Below are 20,154 nucleotides of genomic sequence, written 5' to 3'. Positions count from 1 at the left end.
AGTGGGTTTGGGGAGCAGGGGGCTGCATCGTTACTTGGGTAATTGCCCCCCTCCAAGGACGCCTGGAGAAGTGGAGGAGGTTTGTGAATGTGCCTGACTTCGGCACGAAGCAAGGCAGGGAGCGACACCCGGTGCGGCAGCGTGGGTATCCCGGCACAGAGCTCCTGACGTGTGTCTCAGCAGCTGTGTCGTGGCTTGGCAGATGCCTGTGGGACAAATGTAGGTGTCAAATGCTGGCCTCGAGCCTCCTCCTTATCATTTGCAGCAAGTTCTTCCACAACCGCCAAAACAGCTGCGTAAATCAGGGTACAACTGGGTAAATCTTGATTTGTATCAGTGTACCACAGAGTTTGATGCTTTTGTGTTGCTACAAGTGCAGTGACCAGCACCTGTAGCTGTGCCATGGGCCAGCCTCAGTGCCTGGCGATTAGATTAGAAGGCTCTGTCCTCTCAACAGCTTTTGTTTTGCTGTGGTGACTGTGGCAGAGGCGCTGCTGCTGTTTGAGGATGTTTTCCTATTAGCCTTGCCACCCCTATTCAGATCCTCTTTGTGACTACAGTCATGGAAGCAGATATGAAAACCAGAGTGGACAGGGTGGATGCTTCTGGTGTTGAGCAGTAGAAAATGGGATCCTCTGATCAAAAAGGAGATATATTGCTCTGTGTGTGTGATAAATAAATAGGGGATTGAGTCCCAAGGGGATTGATGCTTGCCCTCCTCATCTCACTTTTAACTACTGCTCTAGATGCATTATTTCCTCCCTAGAAATGAGGACAGGGAAGGGATGGGCTACCAAGAGAGATCCTGTAAGTTATTCTAGGAATCTGTTATCTGAAGAGGTGGCAAGCTAGATGTGATCCTGAGATGGCAGAGATTTTCCTTAGAGAAAATTAGTTATAGCTAAACAAATATTGACCAGCTGGTGACTGCAGCCATTATTGGGGTTTTTCAGATGAGGAAAGAGATTTTAAATGGATTCCATATAACTAAAGTGTGTGGAAATCAGCAAGTTTTTCTCGAGAAAAGGCTTTTCTAGATGTCATTCATTTCGAAGATACATTAAATATGGTTCTTTAGTTATTGGGTTGCTTTTAAATGCAAATTAACCACTTGCCAAAACAATTTTCTTTTGCAGCTTGAATTTCAGTGGAGTCCATCTGGCATCTGCTGGGCAGTTTAGCGACTTCCTGGGGAGCATGGGCCCTGCACAGTTTGTTGGCCGTCAGACCTTGGCCACCACCTCGATGGGTAAGGAACACAAAGGAATTGGGTGGCTTTAACTGAGTCTTGAACAGACAGCTCCTATAAGCCACCTAATAATCTGTCCAGCATCTGCTGATCTAACACTGTCCTGCTCCATTTCTCTGTTAAATGGAGTGAGCTTGGCTGAAAGGTTTTGCTGACTGCAGCAAATGTGGCATTACGAGGAGAGCAGCAGCTTTGTGCTTTTCTCCCTCGGCTCTGTAAGGCACGGACTGAGTAAAATGCAGCTAAAATCCTGAAAATGCATCTTCTTCATCTTGGGTTTTTTCTTTCTCTCTCAGGCCCAAAATTCAGTAAGAATTTTGTTATGGTCCACCACAATTGCATTTTCCAAAGCGGCCTGCAATCCTAAGTTCTTCCATTTGGGAGAGATGAGAGGCTTGCTGCCACAAAGAGTAGGAGACTGAGCCACCAAAGCCATATTAGAGGGCTCCTAGTTGAGTTTGCTTTTGAAAATGTGGCTTGGAATCACTGTGGAGCTGCTGCAGAGTAGCACAGGAGAAAATCAGGCACATGCAGTTTGTTACACTTTGTGCAGGAGGGACATGAAGATTGTTCTTTTAACATTTTAGTAACGCAAGGATATATTGTTTTGAATGTCTTCTGTATATTTTGACATTTTGGTTTAGGGGATGTGGAGATTGGCTTGCAAGAGCGAAATGGGCAGCTTGAAGTGGATATCATTCAGGCTCGAGGACTGACACCAAAACCCGGCTCCAAAACACTGCCAGGTAGCATGCTTTGATCTCCTGAAGTGCTTCCCTGAGCCCCAGCCTCCGACAATGCTTGTGAACAGGGAAAATTTGAATTTTGCTTGGCTTCAGCAGGACTAAGCAGCCTGTGCACAGTACTGAAAACAAGGCTGCTTGGGCAGATCTTTTCCCTGCTGTAACTGCCTTCTTTAGATACACCTGAGACATGGCACTCTGTCTTTTCTAAAGTGAGCATGAAGATTTTCTTCATATTTGACCGTGTTTCTTTTTTTGCAGCTGCTTACATCAAAGCTTACCTGCTAGAGAATGGCGTGTGCATTGCGAAAAAGAAGACAAAAGTGGCTCGCAAGTCGTTAGACCCTTTGTACAATCAGGTGTTACTGTTTGCTGAGAGTCCCCAGGGCAAAGTATTACAGGTAAGATGAGCAAGTCTCAGGTCTGCCCCTCACTTTCTTCCACATCTCATACTGGAAGGTGCCAAGTCCTGTTGTGCTGGTTAATTAACATAGATGAGAAAAAGCAAATGTTTTCAATCGAACCAAATGCACTCGATCTGAACGTAGCAAATGGAAAGGAATCTGGTTTTTTGTTTTTTTTGTTTTTTTTTTTATACTCAAGCTGATGATTATTTGACACCCTGCCAGGTACCATAAATGCCTATCCAGAAAAGGCTGGATTTTATTTTTTTAATTCCTTTTTTCCTACCCGGTTAGGAGATAGGTGGTACCTATACATGCTGAACGGTCTTGCAGCATGGTTTGTCTTCTGTGTTTATGCACATTCTGGGCACTCTGCTTTGCCATCACCCAGTCACATATCCTGCCCTTTTCTACCTCTTTACTGCCATATGTTTTCTGCCATACTCATATTTTTAACTCTGTACCTATGTTCCCAGAGCAAAGAGTGATTTGCATTGTTAAATCATATCAAAATCATTTCCATCCAATAAAGCCTGGCTAAAATCTGTTTGCAATAATCCATGAGTTTCTATTGTTTACCTCCACTGGCATACGAATTGCCAGCTAACCTGCTGGACCCTCTTCTTTGGTGACTTCTATCCCCCTTACCTTGATTAAAAGCATTTTCCCCTGATGCAACAAGACTGCACATTTATGACTGAGATGGAGTGGGACCTGGTTTGGTCTGCTCTTGCCTTGCATGGGTTTCCTTACCTGCTGCCTTGCTGCCAGGAAAGGCACTTATTCCAAAAATAAATTGAGGAGCTTGGCTTTTTGCTGATGGCCATGTCACCAAACCCACTTTGTGCAGTGTCTTGCTCCATCGCCTGCTGGCCTAGAGTGTGAATTTTTGGTTTTTGGTTGACATTCGTTGTCTCTCCTACCTCATTTTACAGAAAATTTTGATGTTGTGTTGAGGGAAAGAAGCTGTCAGGATTAGCCAGAGATCACTAATTGTCATCATAACTCATCCTACCCATCCTCTCCTCTTCAGAACATGGACTAACTCTGCAGTCAATCGTCACCTTTGTCTTGAGCCACGCAGGGCCACTTGGCCGCGTGCAGACCTCCAGCATGCCTAAGCCCATGACCCTCACTGCATTTGTTCTTCCACCCACTGGTCTCCATCATGTCGTAAGTGTGACTCAGCTTTCCCTGCTCCTCTGCCAGCTCTTTCATTAGCCCTTCCTCTGTGTCTGTGAGCTGTTCTTGGCTGGCTGTGCTGCTTGCCCTGCATATCACTCACGTGTGCCCCTCATGTCACTGGTCCCATTGGCAGCGCCCGGTTCCTGCCCTTCCTCCAGGTGAGTGACCGTGCCTCGTCTCCATCTGCCCTGTGGTACGAGCTCCATGTGCAGAAGTTAAAACCTGCTCTTCTCCTAAAACTGTTGGCTTTTGGCCCAAGTTGTTGCCCACCTTTTTTTTATTGGTTTATTTTTCCAGATCAGGAGCTCCTCCTGCCCTTCCCCCCCCAGGTCACCTTTTGGTGTGTCCAAGGCCTGTTATATGCCAGGACCAGATTTTACCTGTAGGTGTTGGACTGCAGCCCTGAGGATACTTTGTGTAGGTGCTGTCCCTGCCCAGCAAAACAGTGTGTCATCCACATGCACATTCACCTCTTTTCCGTGGGGGAAGAAAAGAATCTGATAACATTAGGATCTGTAAATACATGCTTAAAATAAAAAAGTAGTATCAGCCAGAGCTTCATGTCACCTGTTGGTAGAGTAAATATTTCTGGTCTTCTTAGGCTGTAGTAAAGCTCCAGAAAGTTGGATGAGTAGAAGAAGACTTGGTCAGACTTGTGCTTCCCAAGCGAGTGTGCAAGTTGGAGGATTAATTGTGCTCCCCCTTCTTATCCCTAAGGTGATAGTCTGGGGAAACTATGGACGCATGGAGCGCAAGCACTTCATGGGAGTCGCCAGGGTTCTCCTGGAGGAACTGGATTTGTCAACTTTAGCAATCGGCTGGTACAAGCTCTTCCCAACTTCCTCGATGGTAGATCCCACTACAGGCCCGCTCCTGCGTCAGTCCTCACAGCTTTCCCTGGAGAGCACAGTGGGACCCTGCTGTGACAGGTCTTAGTGAGTAAGGAAGGGGGAACTGCTTTTGTTTTTTAAACATGCTGTCAAGGTTTTGTTTGCTGGAACTCTGACCTCAAGCGCAATGCATGTTCAATCAGTTCTTGTGGAGCTGGAAGAGGAGGATAAACCAGTGACCTTAGACAGAAGACGAGGGGGAGGGCACTGTGCCCTCTCCGTCCGAGGAGGAGGTGCCATGGGGCATGAGTCCTAGTTGTCAAATTAGACATACACCTCTTGTTTCACTTCTCTCGCTGTCATTCTTGGACCCTTGTTTCAGATCAATATTAACCCTGGAAAGTTGCAGCATTCAAAAGAATTTGCGGGGAGTAAGGAACGAATTTCTCTTAACTGTCTGTCTTAGAAATTTCTAATATGAATTCTTTCAAAGAAAGTACCTGAAAAATTCAGAGATCATCGTCTGGCCTAAAAAGAGCAGGAACAGAAAGTTTTAAGAGGAAGCATTAGGTTTTTTTATAATGTCTTTCTTTCTGAGAGGAAGAAGAAGAAAGAAACCTGCAACTCTTTCTTTAGAATCAGTTCCCTGTCACTGAGTCATGTTAGCTGTAACACTGTCGTTGCTGTGTTTTCAAACTGTGCCAAATTACCAGCAAGTGTCTTTACTGCATTACGTGTCTAACACTGCTGATGAAGCATACTTGGTGGGAGAACAAGTAGCGCCTGCTTAGAGCAGACAGTTTAAACAGAGTTCGAGTTTAGCAGGCTAATTAACCGCAGTTTTGCTCAGAAAAAAACCCCAAAACACTAGAAGTGGGAGCTGAACATCACCCTCGCAGCTTGAGGTGTTTTGTATTGTCAGATAAGATGTTCTGCAATTTGCTGACTCCCTTACTTGTTGCTGTGCATCCTTCAGTCATGATGTCTTCTATCTCCTGCTTTTTTCCTTCATCTCCTTGGTACTGGTACATATCTGCTGGAGATGCTGCCCTTCCTGTTGTGCTGTGCACTGACCTGAAACAGGACTGTTTTATTCTGCCATGGGAGAGGAAATGGGGGCTTCTGGGGGGGCAGAAGAAAGAAACCTCAGTTTGCCATTTGAGAAGAAGGTGCTGGAGAGCCCATAACTTTCCTTGTGGAGAGAGGGAAGCTTTAGGCAGTCTCGGTAGTACACAGACATTGTCAAGTGTCCTGCAAGAGGAGATGTGATCCCCAAAGTACAGAGAGGTGGTGAGTGAGGAGTGTGATGACACAGTGCTCACAGCACGTATGTTCTGTTCATTAAATGAGTAAAGCACATTTGCTGAGCTGTGGCAGCTGCTGCCAGCAGAGCCACGTGCTGGAGGAAGTGCGCTGAATCCTTCAGACAATTAAATTACCCAGAATCACAGAGAATCTCCAAAGATTTTCTGTTGATAGCTCTGTTTTGGCTAGGTTTTGTCTTAGTTCCTAAATGAGGATTTGACGACTGCTGTCCCAGAAGAAGCTTTTGGAGATGTTTTACGTTGTGGTTTAAAAGTGAAGGTCCCATGTCCCATGTAGGAATGAGCAGATTCTTGACCTGTCATAGAGAAATACTGAGCATTTATTTCTGCATGTGGACCTCAGCTTTTTTAGAGTAAAAGCATGAGTGTTGAGTGGATGGTAAAAGCAGTTGCTTTTGGTTCTAGCTTGTCTATGGCATTTTAAATTATTTTGAGATAAATTACAGGATAGAAGCAAAAAATTATAGGCCTTACAATAATCTGTAAAAAATTATATAATATAAAGGAGAGGGAAGGAGGACAAGGGACATAGAATGACTAGTTTTTTGAGTCTTCAGTGACAAAAGCCTCAACATTTCAGATAAATCTCTTAATTTCCTTGATCAAATATGTCTCTGGCCTCTCACTAATTATTTTTTCTAATTGTATTAGACAACTTCTATATATTAGCTGAAGAAAGTTTGTTGCATGCTGGTCAAACTATGTTGTGGCACTCTCTCTTCTATTTTTATTTTTTAAAAAAAAGCACATTTACTGTAATTCAAGTCAGCATCTTTTCCTCTTGGTATGTAGTACTAGGCAATATTGTACAATATGTGTATGAACTAGAATAGATTAGGTAGATTTAGTGGTTTGTAGCACTGGATCTTTTAATAACTATGACTTTAAAAGGACTGTGGGGAGCTCCAGGTACACACCAGACCTGGCAACAGGGCTTCTGTCTTAAGTTATGCCGAAACCTTTGTATTGGTACTTTGTTTGGACATTATCTACCAGTAAGAGCTAAGTTAATCTTGAGTTTCCTGTGTCCAGTAAGATAAATGCAGCATTTTTGCAGTTTGTAATGGGGAGTAGGAGACTATATATGCCAAAAATATTTCCCCAGAAAGCTTTGTTTAATGACTGTCTGTCGAAAAGCTCAGTTCCTGTGTGCCTGGCAGATGCGACGTGTCTCTGTTTCCTGCCCCTCTGCAATCTCTGCAGGCTCAGTGATGATCAAGTCCGTTACCACAGGACTCCTTAACACCGAGGACTGTCTTCCGTCTGGTTTTAATCATGCTGAAAAGTCACTGTCAGGGTAAAATAAAGAAGTTACAGTTCTAGTTGTGTTATTTTTGTTAACATCTCCAATTCTGTAGTTTGGAGGCAGTTTCACAGTCTGCTCCATCCTATTTTCTTCTGCATTCTTTACGTGGTTGGTTGTGGTCCAGTGCTTCTCGTTTTTGTTTTACTCACTTCCAAGTCCTGTTTCTCCCCAGTGAGTGAGCACTGCAATCCCTGGCTGCCAAGCACAGCACAGTCACATGAACTGGCAAGTGCAGGTGACCTTTCTTCACAAAGCAGACTCACAGGAGCCCTTCTGTGAGTGCCCATGGGACACAGAGTGAGGCCAGGGGAGTTGCATGGTACCCTACAGTCTAAATTCTTGCTTCACTCATACCCGTGATTCCTGCACTGGCCATGGTGTGTTGTAGTCAAAAAAATAACTCTTCTAGTTGTCCATTGATTTAAGACTCCCAGTGTAGCATCCAAGACAAGTCTCAGGCTTGGAATAGCCTATTTTTATAAAGCCTAACCCACTTTTCCCCAAAAAATTTGGCTGGCCAGTTTCTCTCTAAGGTGATGTGATATGAGAGTTTGGATTGCCAGTGCGGTTGTGTATAAAGCAGCGTTTTGCCAGAGTGATGAGCAGCTGAAAACTGAACTTTTATCCCCTTTGCAAGTCCTGGCTGAGTCTTTTCCTGTACCTGAGTCTTGCTGTTGGTTACAGTCAGGGAGGGAGAGAGGAAGAGCAGGAGACTTAAATAAAAGGAAAAAAAAAGGTCACAGTATTTTTGGTTGGTGAATGATTATGAGGGATGAGACTGAGGAGAGATAAATACCTGCCCAACTCGGGGTTGATTCCCTGTTCCTTGTGCATGAACTGTACATTACATTACAACTTTACATTGTAAAGGTAATGGGAGCATTGCTGGCCAAAAAAACCATGAAGAGCCAATGCCTAAATGTTACCTGCATTATGGAAAACAAAGAAATCCTGATGCTGAGAGCATCCCTGAGAGCAGAATGATCTCTCCCCTGTGGGAATCCCCTGCACACAGGGAGAGCAGCCTCTCATGTGGCTTTGTCCTCTTTGTGCTCTAAGCAAAAAGCAGCTGTGACCATGGTTGGTCCTGGTTTGTTCAGGCAAAAAAATGTGATCTTTCCCAGTCTCCTGGTGTTTCTTTCCCTTTGCCCCAACACAGCTGGGATGCCCAGGGTTCTCACTCTGCAGTTCAGTCCATGGGTCCTCATCCTGCAGCCAGAGCTGCTGGAGCATCCCTTTGCTCTGCAGGCACTGTGGGCAGGGTAAGGGCCAGCATTTCTTGGCCATGGATTGTTTCAAAGGACACTGCAGAATTACTTGCTTTGAATAAAAAGATATATTTATTGTTCCTAGCTACCGGATCCTTTATCATTGTACTGTTCTAAATTTGCAGGTCTTCTGGAGTATGAATATCACAAGTTCCTATAAAGGAGCTGTTTTTAAGATGTTGAGGCAGTTAACAGAATCTCAACCTAAGCATGTTTAGCAATGTTTAGACAGCAAGACAACTTTTTTATGAAACTCATTTTAAGTTAGTTTATTACATGCTGTTGGTAATATTTTAAAACAGGAAAAATATTTTTCTTTAAAGACAAAATGATATGTATGTTTTTTAACAGGTAATAATTTAGTGTTTTCAAAAATGTTTGATGTTCTTGGTATGAAGTTTACTCATTCTTTTGATTTCTATGTTCCTTGTTATATTTTATCAACTTTTTTCCAAAAGAAAAGAGGCATATGTAAATAAACACCAGAAAAGAGTCCTACAAGAAATTCTGTTCAAACTGGCCATAAAATTATTAGTAAATATTTGTAATCGTTCATTAACTCTCAGCTACTTTGTTGAAAGAATCGATGTTGTATTTTCAAGATGAGAACTACTTAGCTAGTTTTGTCATAATCCTGTACTCTGTATAAAAATCTTTTTATAAACAAAGTCTAATAGGCTACCAAGCAATAATATATTCCATTGGGTGTGCACAGATTGTGACTTGCAGGCTGTAGTACATATTGTTGATACAGTTTCTAATTGTCCTCAATCTCAACAACATCACTTTTGAAAAAGATTCGTATTAACTTTGATTGTACAAAACAAAGACTGGGCTGTTGCCTTGTGAGATATATTCATCCTATAGACTTCTCTGTGAGTGTCTGTGCCCATCGACATGAGATCTCTCTTAGGTGAAGAAAGAAACAGCTGTAGGTGACTTCTTACTGCAGAGGTAAGAAATAGTTTCAGTATAAACTTCATGACTGTTTCAATCTCCTGTTTTTCTTAGGCTATCTAGTATTTGTAACTCAACGAGAATGGTTCCCACTGCCATTGTAGCCCTGATAAAGCAAAAAAGCCTTTGCACTCTGGGGCCACTTGAGTTCTGCCTGACAGCTGCCTATTTTCCTCGAGATACCTGGGGCAGGCTAAAGGGAGGGTTTTTTTCAGAGCAGCAGATTGGGCTGCTCTTCTTTAAAGGCTCTGTGGGTAATTTTGTCCATTTCATAGGTGGTATTTGTCCGTTTTGTTAGAAAATTCCAACCAAGGCAGAGAGGTTGCACCTTTGCAGGGGATCACAGGGGACCAAGGTATAAAACAGGCACAGGCTGTTCTGTGCCTTTCTTCAGAAATTTGCTAGTGCTGGGCTCGTCTAAAGATTTTTCCAAAGTGGCAGGGTCAGGATACTGGATTTTAAGTCAGCTCCATCATTGATGCAGTGCATAGAATAAAAGAGCTTCAAAACAGCATCCCGGTCCATTGCCTGTGGATTCCTCCCAGCATTTCTCACAGGACAAGTGTCCGTGTTGTTCTCGAGATTGCCAGGCTGCTGGCTGTGCAGGCAGCAGGTCCCAGTGGTGCTGGGAGCCCCAAGAAATGCTGGAAGTTCCTGTTTTTGGTGAAATGCTTTGAAAAGAGAGAGACAGACATGTAAATGCAAAGTGCCATCGGTAGAGGAGTCCAGGGCATATTGAGACCTGGAGGGAGCATCTAAAATGAAATTGCAGCTGCCGAATTTGAGCCAACCATTTAGAAAAGAGGATGATTGGTGAAAAGAGAATGATCAGTGAAAGCCTTTCTGTGTTTACCCCAGTGCACACCAGCCAAGGTGTGTGTCTGTGAATATGGTAATTCCACAGGGAGTTTGCAAGTGATTAGGTGTTCTCAAAATGTGGCTTTAGCTCTCACTGCCAGCCTCCTCTGCTCAGTGGCCACACCCCACTGACCAGGCAGCTGCACGTCCATCCCCAGCTGCTCACCCACGGCAGCAGCATCACACTCATCCCTGGGGAGCCTCAAGCTCTTCCCATGGGACAAACCCCCTCTGCCTTCCCTTCCCCGTGGTTGCTGCTCTTAGCCTGGTGGAGGAGAGGAGCCGGGGAGAGTTTCTTTGTAGCATTTGGTTCTGTGCACTTTAGTGGCTGAAACAGAAGGACCCTGCACCAGCCCTTTCCAGAGCACCAGCAAACAGAGGCAACGACCCAAGGACTTTCCCTTTGTGACTTTCCGGTAGCTAAAATGGCAACCAAAGCAGTATTGTTAATCCCAGCTTGGCCAGGTCCATGGACAGCCTTGGCATTTACTCTGGGCACGTCATGTGGGCTGAGCCCCCTGTGTGTGGGCAGGGAAGGGCTGTGTCTGGCAGAGAAGCCATGTGGGCACACACTGTGCCCAGGCAGCTGTGAGCTCCACTCACTGAGCCGTGGTGGGAGCAGAAGCAGCCCAAGGGAATGACTGAGGCACATCCTGCTGAAGCCATCCCACAAGATTTGCAAGAGCTTGGGCACCAGATGTTAGGATATCTGCCCACTGGGGCTTCAGGTCCCACTAAATGCCAGCCTGGAGCTTCAAATCCTTCAGCAGTTTTTTCCTTTGGGGCTGTTGCTCCTGACCCAGTGCTGCACACTGGTCTCTGCTTTGGTGATTCCATCTTCTTGACCTGGAGCTGGTTTTGGCTTTGGAGCCAGGGAAAGCGAGGTTTGGAGAGTGACTCTTAAGGCATGTTCCCCATGCCTCACCACACTGGGATTGTTTTCCTCCTGCTCCCTGCAAGCTGCTCCCTGCACAATGGAAAGGGCATCCTGGGGATGCAGTGCCTCCCCCGAGACCCCCTCACGCAGCACTGCCATGGCCTGCCACCCACCAGGGATGCCTGTGTCCTGCCCACGTTTTGTGGCAGTCCCACATTCAAACTCCAGGGGATCCTTCCTTTCCCATCCTTGGAAGGAGCTAGGGGTCTTCTGCAGGGGCTTGGCAGCCCAGGCAGGCACGATGTGCCATTTCCAACAGCCCAGGAGCAGACAGGGAGCTGCCTCTGTGCTGGCCAGGGAGAAGGGGAGCTCCCAACAAGCTTTCCTCCACCTTCCCTTTGCTTTCCCCAGCGCCCTCTGCTCCTTACATGGGTCCCCACTTCCCTCCCGACACGAGGCCTTATTCCAGCCCAAGGGAACTGAGGCTGCCCCCAGCATCTCTTTGCACTGACGCACCCATCCCACGCTGCCCGCCGGGAGCCCCGGGGCGGTGCGGCAGAGCTGGCCTCTGCTCGGGGATGGGGCCACCCCCAGCCCATCCATGCTCCCACCCCATCTGCCACCGTGCTGGAGCTCTGCCTTGTTCCCCACTGCCAGGGCCTTGCCACTGTAGGGGAAATCTGCTTTCACACGTTAAACCTTTTTACTTCATTAATTGCTCCACAAAACCCGGTAACTTTGCAGGTGTGCTGCACTCCTTGCTTTTCCCTAGGAGTGGGGGCAGCTGAGATCTGCTCTTTTTGGCCTCTGCAACCCTCTCCAAAACTTTCTGGAGGTTTTTTAACATCATTTGGTGAGATGTAATCTCTGTGGAGCCAGAGGGAACACAGGCAATGGAGCTGGGCAGCCTGCTTGCCCAGGTGGCGAGGGGCTTGCGAGGTGCCTGGGCTGCCTTGGGTGGAAGGTGGGACGCCGGCCACTCGTCTGTAGTCAGGAGAGGATTCTGCTATACTTTTTTCCTGTCTGTAGGTTTTATTCAGACAATATGTAATGATTGAGTGATTTACAATTCAGTGTTAAGCTAATGAAAACGTTGATAATGGTGATAATAAAACCTTTTTTTTTTTCCTACGGTGTGTTGGAGGTTTTCTGTGGAGTGTCTCTGCCCTCTCCGTTGCCACCACTATTGTCTTCAGCCTAAGATTTCAGCTGGACCCTTCTTTCTCCTTGTGCCTATAGGGCATGAGAGCAGCTCAGCCTGGTGTGTCCCAGTGCTCCGTGGAAGGGCTGTCACTCCAGCTCCCTCCATCAGCCCCAGCTTCAAACCTGCATTTCCCCGAGCCACTTCTGGATGTAATTTGGCCATGGGCATCTCCAGGCACAGAGCTAAGTTTCCTCCCAGTTGTACTCTGCTTGCCACCCCTGTCCAAAGCTCCTGCTTTTTTCTTTCCAAGACCCTTAATGGTCAGCACTGGCCATTCAAGGGTGATTTTGAAACTCCGGAGGTGAAGACTATTGGCAGAAAAAAACCCCCACCCCTGGCCCAGGCTGTTGGGAATACCCAGTGTGGGTGAAGGGGAGCCTGGGGACCCCCAGGGGCAGGAGACCCTCAGATGTTACTGGGTGTGCAGCTGCCGCCTGGATGACCTGGAGCTGTGAACCCTTGGGTGGGAAATGTCTGGGGGATCCTGCTGGAGGGGTCTGTGGGAGGAGGTGGTGGTGAGAACAGGGAGCATTCTCTGGGGAGCTACTGCAAGTCCTTTTCCCATGGGAATGAGGGATCATAAAGTCATAGTTCACTAAGAATTTCTGAAAGGTTTTTGTCATGCCTCCAAATCCCTCTGCAGGTCATCAGGGCGAGACCAAGGGGCAGCTTTCCACCTGCCCCAGCTACAGCCCCTGGGGGAGCAGTGATGGAAAGGGGAGGAGGAGGGTTTCTCTAGAGTGTCAGGGGGCAGCCCAGTCTCTCCCACCCTCAGACCCCCACCAGCTTTCCAAGCAGAATGGGGCTCAGGCTGTCACTGAGCAGCCAAGCAGCGCTGCCTGGAGACTCAGGCCACATGGAAGCAGCAGCAACCAGAGCAGGTGCCCGGCTTCCTGCACTGTTACCTCGTCACCAGCGCTGCCCTGCAGGGTGTGGAGGTCACACCGCCAGCCCCGCTGCCTCTGCCAGGCTGTGCCTTCCTAGGGCTGCACTGTGGGCTCTGTGACACAACCATGGAGCCACCGAGCTTGGGCAGTGCCATGCTGAATCCAGAGGGAGAATCCAAGGCTGGCTCAGCCTGTGGATTGGGGTTTTCTCCTGCTTCCAGCTCTGCCAGAGGTGGGTTTCACCAGGGCAATACTATGCAGGTCTGACTTGAGCAGGAATTGAAGGCCTGCTTCTTTCCACAATGCTGGATGAGGGTGAGAGGTGCTGGCTCCATCTTGGCCACTGGGAGGATGTTCAAAGCTCAATATGGAAAGAGGGAGAGACTTCCATCTGCTCAGCTCTGATGGCAAAGGGCAGCACAGCACAGCCAAACCTTGGGCTGAAAACTGGAGAGAGTGGGGGAAATGGGGCATGGCAACAAAAGGGCTGAGCTGGTGAGATCAGCATGAAGTAACACACTGAGGAGCTGAGAAGCCAATGAAAGCCTCGTTTTTAAGCCTGTTCTCCACGCTCACAGCTTGCTTTGTCCTCCCCCCCCCTCCCCCTTTCTCTTTAAACCAAGGCTCACCCAGCTGGTGCAGATCTGGGGCCACTGGTGCAAAGCGAGGCAGCTGCTGGACCCCCCAGCCCCTGGAATGCCACACACCCCAAAGGGCCCTGGGGAGCACCCAGGTGAAGGTGTCACAAACCAGCCCCTGGTGCCAGCCCAGAAGCACCTGCATCCTCCTCCCTGCCTGTGTGCCCAGGCTGTGCAGCCTGCCCACAGGGAGCCAGCCTGGAGTTTGGGGCTTGGACACATCCCTTTGCTCTTCCTCGTGACAAATAACCAACCACCACCAGATGGATTCACCTTTTATTAAGCTGCCACCCAAAACAAAAGGAGGAGAGAGCAAAGCCTGCCCTGAGACCTTCCCAATACTGGCAACTCTGCATGCTTTCCCCACCAGGAAAAGGGGCTATTTCTCCACAAAAACCCCCTCAGAGGTATTTTAGATAGAACTGAGAGTGGAAATGTCCCTTATTGGAGAAAAAAAATGAAATGGAGCTCCTACCACTGTCAGAGCCCAGTCCTGCTTTCGTGCAGATGAGACAGGATGGACAAAGGCCACACTGGGGTCACCAGCTGGAAAGAGCCTCCCAGGTGTGGCTGTGGAGGTAACAAATCCCCAGGTGTGAACATGGAGGTGGGACCACCCCCACCTCACATAACCCCAGCAGCAACAAGCACAAACCCATGGGCTCACAGGGGCTGGGAGGAGGCAAGGAGCTGGCACAGCTGCTGGGTTTCCAGCTGGAGGAAAGGTGGGGAAGGAAGGGGTGATTTTAGCTAAGAAAAAAAAAAATCTCCTTAGGACCAAGCCCTTTGCAGGTGACTGTGTAGATCAGGAAGGCTCTCCCTGAGGCTGCCCTTAGTACAGTGTGGGCTCAGCACAGAGGAGAGCTGGGGCTGGGCTAGACTGGGCTGAGCTGGACTGGAGGAGTTCAGCTGCCCCTGGGAATGGGACACGCATCCCTCCAGCCAGTTCAGCCAGGAGGACCTACACCTGGTGGTGAGGTATAAGAGGTAAGGTGTGCTGGTGGGCAAGTGGGTGAGTGCATGGGCCTCCAGCTTCCAAAAGCACTGAGCCAGCCACAAACCTGAGCTCAGACCCAGAGGGCTGCTCACAGGAGATTAAGCTCTTCCATGAAGCTGCCCCCATGTGCTGAGCTTCAGGACCAAAGCCCACTCCCTCCTGCCCACCTCTCCCTGCCCACCCACCAGCTGCAAACCTACTGTGTGGCACTGACTTACCTGCACCTGGTGTCAGGGGGCAACTTAAAGGTCCCTAGCCCTGCAGGGCTTGCTCACACAGGCTTTGCTTTTGACACTCTCAGCAAATGCAGCCCTGCCCATGGAGCAACAGTCATGTGCTGGCAGCAGCCACAGCCAAGGTTCGACAGGGTGGGAGGGCAGCAATGCACCCTTTGGGGAGCAGGGAGGTGGGAAAGCAAACCTACAGCTCACTGGGCTTCACATCGGGGTGGGGGGGGGCGGGGGGGCGGCTCTTACCAGTCCCAAATGCTTGAGCCTACTCGGGAGGAAAAAGCAAAGAAAAACGAACGATGTCATTCAGTGCCTGCAAAAAAGGAATAATTATTTCCCGACAGGATTTAGAGGCTCCTGCTGGGGGGAGGGAGAGGAACAGAAGAAATGAGTAAGAAGAACCTGACATCTCTGATCTTAATTAATCATCATAGTAAGACTCGAGCGCTGAGTACAGCTCGGCACGCGCTCCTAGATGGATTTCCTCCGCAGCCGGGGGTGCTGCCGGCAGCGAGGGCTATTGGAAGACAAAGTGCTCCCCGGGGAGGAGCCGGTCTGACCCCGTGTGCTCAGGGACACCTCGTCGATTTTGTAGGAAATGGAGTTGTAATACACAGGGTTGGTGTGGCAGCTCAGGGTCTCAGGGTGGGAGGGCGCCGGGCTGCCGCACACCGGGGGTCTGTAGCACAGGCATGTGCAGAAGGACGGCACCGCGGCCGCAGAGGTGGCCGACTGGCGCCGCTGCCTCTCCGCGTCCTCCTGGACCAGCGGGATCAGGTTCATCTGGCTCGTCCTGTCCTCCGCAGGGAGGAAAATGGCATTGCTGCTGCGGTTGTCCTCTTTGGGCTTGAGGTGGATGTTGTTGCGGGCTCTCCTCAGCGAGGCTCGCTCTTCGGCATCCCGCCGCTCGTCCTCCGAGTTCATCGTCAGGAACCGCAGCACCACGAGGTTGAGAAAGGCACCGATGACAGTCAGGCCCACCAGGATGTACATGAAGCTGAAAGCCACATATGGGGGCTTCTTCTGCAAAGCCTCGTTCTTCTGCAGAGCCACAAAGTCTCCAAAGCCAATAGTGGTCAAGGTTATGAAGCAGTAGTAATAGGCATGGAAGAAAGTCCAGCCCTCAAAATAAGAGAAGGCTGCGGCGCCGATGCACAGGGTGCCCATGCAGGACAGAAAGCCCACTAGGACCATGTTCTCCATGGAGACGTGGGTTGTCCTCATGCCCAGACACTTCTTGATCTTCTTGAGCAGCAGCCGCACGACAGTGTTCATGCGCTCCCCCAGGCTCTGGAACATGACCAGCGTCAGGGGGATGCCCAGGATGGCGTAGAACATGCAGAAGACTTTGCCAGCGTCCGTGCCGGGAGCAGCGTGCCCATAACCTGTGAAGGACACAGGAAAGAGGAAAGGCGGCGTCAAGCCTTCACTGGGGTTTCCAGCAAGGCTGCCCTGTGACCAAGAGGAGCAGTAGAAAAATGGGGGGAAGCCTGGAAAATGATTCAGTAACAGATCCGTAGGCAATGCTAACGGGGCCATGGGATGCCACATCCTTTGGGATGACGGCACGTTGCAGTATCGCATAGGCAGAACCTCATTTGACCTCTAAAGAGAAAAGGTACCCTCTTGATAGCCCCCAATGTCACAGATGCCAGGAGGAGGCCTAGAGCTGGACTGGGGCTTGCAAGCCTCCTGCAGCTCACAAACACTTCAGAGGCCATGATGCCGTGCCAGTGGCAGGTGTGCAGGATAACCTGAACCCCACGGTGAGGGGGAACAGAGGCTCTGCAAGAAGCTGAGACCAACAGTGTCAGATCACCCTGTGGGGAGGTACACACCCAGCCAGGACCATCCACAACTGCCCTTGCAGGGGCATTGCCACCTCCCCTGTCACCTGCTCCTCCTCCCAAGCCATCCAATGTCACATGCCCATTTGAGTCTCAGCTCTATGAGCACTTGCTGTGTGGCCGGTTGGACAGGAGCTAGAGCGACCCTGTGCTATAGGTACAGTCTCCACAGGGGCAGCTGGAAGGACTTCTGCAGACCCCCTCCAGATTTACTCCCATATCACTAAGATCCAGACCTAAAGCACCGCCAGACCGCTGGGGAGGAGGGGCTGTGCTGTTTTAGATGCAGGGTAGGGAGCATTTATGGCACCGCAGCCCTGTCAGCCCTTTTTCTGGGGACAAGGAGCTCCAGGAGGACAAGGTTCTCCTTGAACGCCTTCTGAGATTTAATTTCTCCACCTTGGCCCAAGTTTCAGAGCTGTGACTCAAGGACACACACAATTATACTGTGAGGTATTCACTGCAATCTTCCGGACTCCAGCGATTCTGTGCCCACCTCAATTACAGCAGCTTAGAAGAAATCGGTGGCCCCTGACCTCAGCGGATGAGTAACGAACTCAGTGCAAGGGAGTCACATGGCGTGGGGAGCATCCAAAGGCATCCAAAGGCATCCAAAGGCATCTGAGCCTTTCTTTTGAGTTGCTTTTACAAGAAACTGCTAGGGCCTGAAACTTCCCTTCTGAAGGCGCCTGCAGGACAGCGCCAGCTCCTTCCTGCGCTGCTGCCAGGCCTTTCACAAACAGCTATTTGTATTTTCACTTTCTGCAGGAATTTGTGTGACTTTTGCATGGAGAACATGGGGAAAAACACCCTCTTGTTACCCCACAGTCTTGTTCTAAGCTGTGACTTGGCTTCACCTCAGTCCTTGCTGCCCCTGGATTTCCAGGACACTTGGGGAAGCTGCAGCACCCAGTGATGGAAGGGCTAGAGGAGGATAACCATGTTATCCTGGGCTCCTGAGCACACCTCCTGCTCCAGGAAACTCCTGCATGGGACAGGGCTGAGGGGCTGATGACAGCATTATCCTTCACCATGCTGTGCTCTGGACTGCAAGCAGGCAGCAAGGGACCAGCTTCTAATTGCTCTCTCTGTTCACAAATTCACACAACAAAAAATGATGAATTTAATGCCTGCATGCCACATTTCATGAAATAGAGAGCAGACAGGAGACTGCAGTGGCAAAACCTCCCAGTCAGATCCAAGCTTAATAACCGAGTGCAATCACCAGGTCCCAGGCTACAAGATAATACAATGACAGCAATGAGGAGGTAAATATAATGATCCAGAAGAGCTGTAAGTGGAAAAACAATTGTTATACCTTGAGAGACTGCTGAAGGAGTGTTTGACTGATGGTTTCAAAATGACAAAGGGAATTAGAGTAAACACAGCTACAATAATGTTAAAACTGAGATTTGGAGCACAGCCCAGTATAAAGAGATCTGACGTGCCAGTGTTTTAGAAATATGGCACCTGGGCTGAAATTAGCACACAGGTTGTGTGATAAGCACAGCCATTGTTTGTCACAGCCAACAGGAAAATCATGTAAATGAAGCTATAACCTGCCAGGTGATGAAGGGGATTTTTGCTGAAGCCATTCATCTTTCCTTCCTGCTGGGGTCTGACCCGAGCCGTGCCCTGAGCCCACCGTGGTTTGCTGGCCATGTGTGTTCCCAGCTGCACAAACCCCACACCTCATCCCATGGGAGCACATGGAGACCCCAGGCAGGGCCTGCAGGATACCCGTCCCTCTGCCACCTCTTGTCCTCTGGTAACACAGTGCAGTTGATCCCACCAACCCTTGTCCTGAGGGACGATGCTTCCACCTACCAGAAGTATTTCAACCATCCCAAGCCCTTTGGTAAGGCTAAGTCCTGTCCTGAAGAACAGTAGGCAGCTGCTGGCTGTGCCAGGGCAGGATTCAGCCTCAGGATTCCTGCCTCCAAAACACATCTGCTGACCGAAACCCCAGCACAAGCAGTGACACGAGCACAGGATCCCTGTCTACCCCACGGGATGCTAAGGGTACATGGATTAATCAAAGTGGATTAATTAAACAATGCTCAACTCCCATGTGGCTATTTTCACCTAAATTAAGGCAACCTTCATTCAATTTATTTTCATTCTCTTGCAAAATTGAAGTGGACAAACCAAGGTTCTGGGCTCCAGTGTGGATAAGCGGGTCTACACAGGAGTTTAATGCGATTCAATCGCTCCCCTCCAAGCTGACATCCATCTCTCTGCAGGTTTTTGTGCAGGCAGAGCCTCGGGCAGTGGCTTGTGGCTCTCTTGGCTCCGTGAAGCAGGTCTCACACAGCCAAACATCCAGAGTTTTGAGCCAGCAAAGAAGCCAACAATTCTTGCCCAGCTCTTGACCCAGCTCACTGGCTACAGCCAGCGCCGGGGACCGATATGTCCCCCACCTCTGCCCTCCCACACCGCCGCCAACTTTGGCAGCTGCCTGCTCCAAAGGTTCCCGCAGAAGCTCCGCAAGCTGCTGCCTCCGTGGGGCAATATCGTGTCTCGTGGTCCCAGCCATAGCAGCACCCCCAGAACAGGGTGGCCCCAGCCTGCCCGTGGTAGCCTCGCCTGCGACTGGGCACTGGGAGCCCCACAGGGTCAGCTCGGGGGTGGCCTGAAGAGATGTCCCAGCCTTGCAAGGGTGAGACCTGCCTCTGCCATGCGGGCACCCTCCAAGCTGTCCTGGAGCTCCCCGGGGTACTGGAAGTGTGGGGCTGGAGGAGGATGGGACGCAGGGACATGGAGATGGGGGGACATGGGATGCAGGGGCGTGGGGATGGAGGGAGATGGAAGGCAGGGATGGAGGGACACGGGGTGTAGGGAGATTGGGATGGAGGGACGCGGGGTGCAGAGCTTCAGGGATGGAAGGATGCCGGGCGCGCCGGCCGGGCTGCCCGCACTCACCGATGGTGGTGATGACCGTGATGGCGAAGTAAAAGGAGCCGGCGAACTTCCACTGGCGGCCGGCGCGGTGCGGCTCGGCCTGCAGCACCAGCCGCTCCAGCTCCCGGTAGTCGTCGGCGGAGAAGCGGTACTTCCTCCGCAGCTCCCCGCGCTTCTGCTCCAGCAGCCGCTTGCGGCCGCTCTCCGCTTCCGACTCCAGCGCATCGAAGACCGCGGCGCCCACCAGCAGGTAGGAGAAGATGCAGAGGATGAGCGCGGCCGTGCGCAGGTTCTGCCGCTTCATGGCGAGGGGCGGCCGCCGCGCTCAGCCCGGGCTCCGCATGGCCCCGGCGCCGCCGCCCCCCGCCCGCCCCCCGCGCACCCCCCGGACGCCCACCCCCACCCTCTGCACAGGCGCCGAACTGCGGAAGCGCAACACCGTCGTGTG

The 20,154-nt window shown here is 50.0% G+C and overlaps 2 protein-coding genes across 2 annotated transcripts in view; one reads left to right on the top strand and one right to left on the bottom strand.

Annotated features, from left to right (window-relative positions):
• The window catches only part of RIMS4 (regulating synaptic membrane exocytosis 4), a 55,440-nt gene extending 43,307 nt beyond the window's left edge, over window positions 1-12,133 (top strand). Inside the window, exons 3-6 of the mRNA XM_042049949.1 lie at window positions 1,137-1,249; window positions 1,894-1,995; window positions 2,254-2,393; window positions 4,299-12,133. Coding sequence (XP_041905883.1) covers window positions 1,137-1,249; window positions 1,894-1,995; window positions 2,254-2,393; window positions 4,299-4,517 — 574 coding nt within the window. The 3' untranslated portion in view covers window positions 4,518-12,133. The remainder of the gene's footprint in view (window positions 1-1,136; window positions 1,250-1,893; window positions 1,996-2,253; window positions 2,394-4,298) is intronic.
• Window positions 12,134-13,994: 1,861 nt separating this feature from the next.
• Window positions 13,995-20,075, bottom strand: KCNK15 (potassium two pore domain channel subfamily K member 15). The gene is made up of 2 exons (XM_042049866.1): window positions 19,728-20,075; window positions 13,995-16,343 (listed from the first exon to the last, which is right to left on the bottom strand). The coding sequence occupies exons 1-2, from the start codon at window positions 20,008-20,010 to the stop codon at window positions 15,430-15,432; spliced, it is 1,197 nt and encodes a 398-aa protein (XP_041905800.1). The 5' UTR covers window positions 20,011-20,075; the 3' UTR covers window positions 13,995-15,429.
• Window positions 20,076-20,154: the final 79 nt, after the last annotated feature.

Source organism: Corvus kubaryi, unplaced genomic scaffold, assembly GCF_017639235.1.
Source record: "Corvus kubaryi isolate FWS band 111438036 unplaced genomic scaffold, C.kubaryi_AGA036_p1.0 134, whole genome shotgun sequence".
NCBI lineage: Eukaryota > Metazoa > Chordata > Aves > Passeriformes > Corvidae > Corvus > Corvus kubaryi.
The sequence above is the reverse complement of the archived record's forward strand: the minus strand, read 5'-3'. Positions and strand labels throughout refer to the sequence as shown.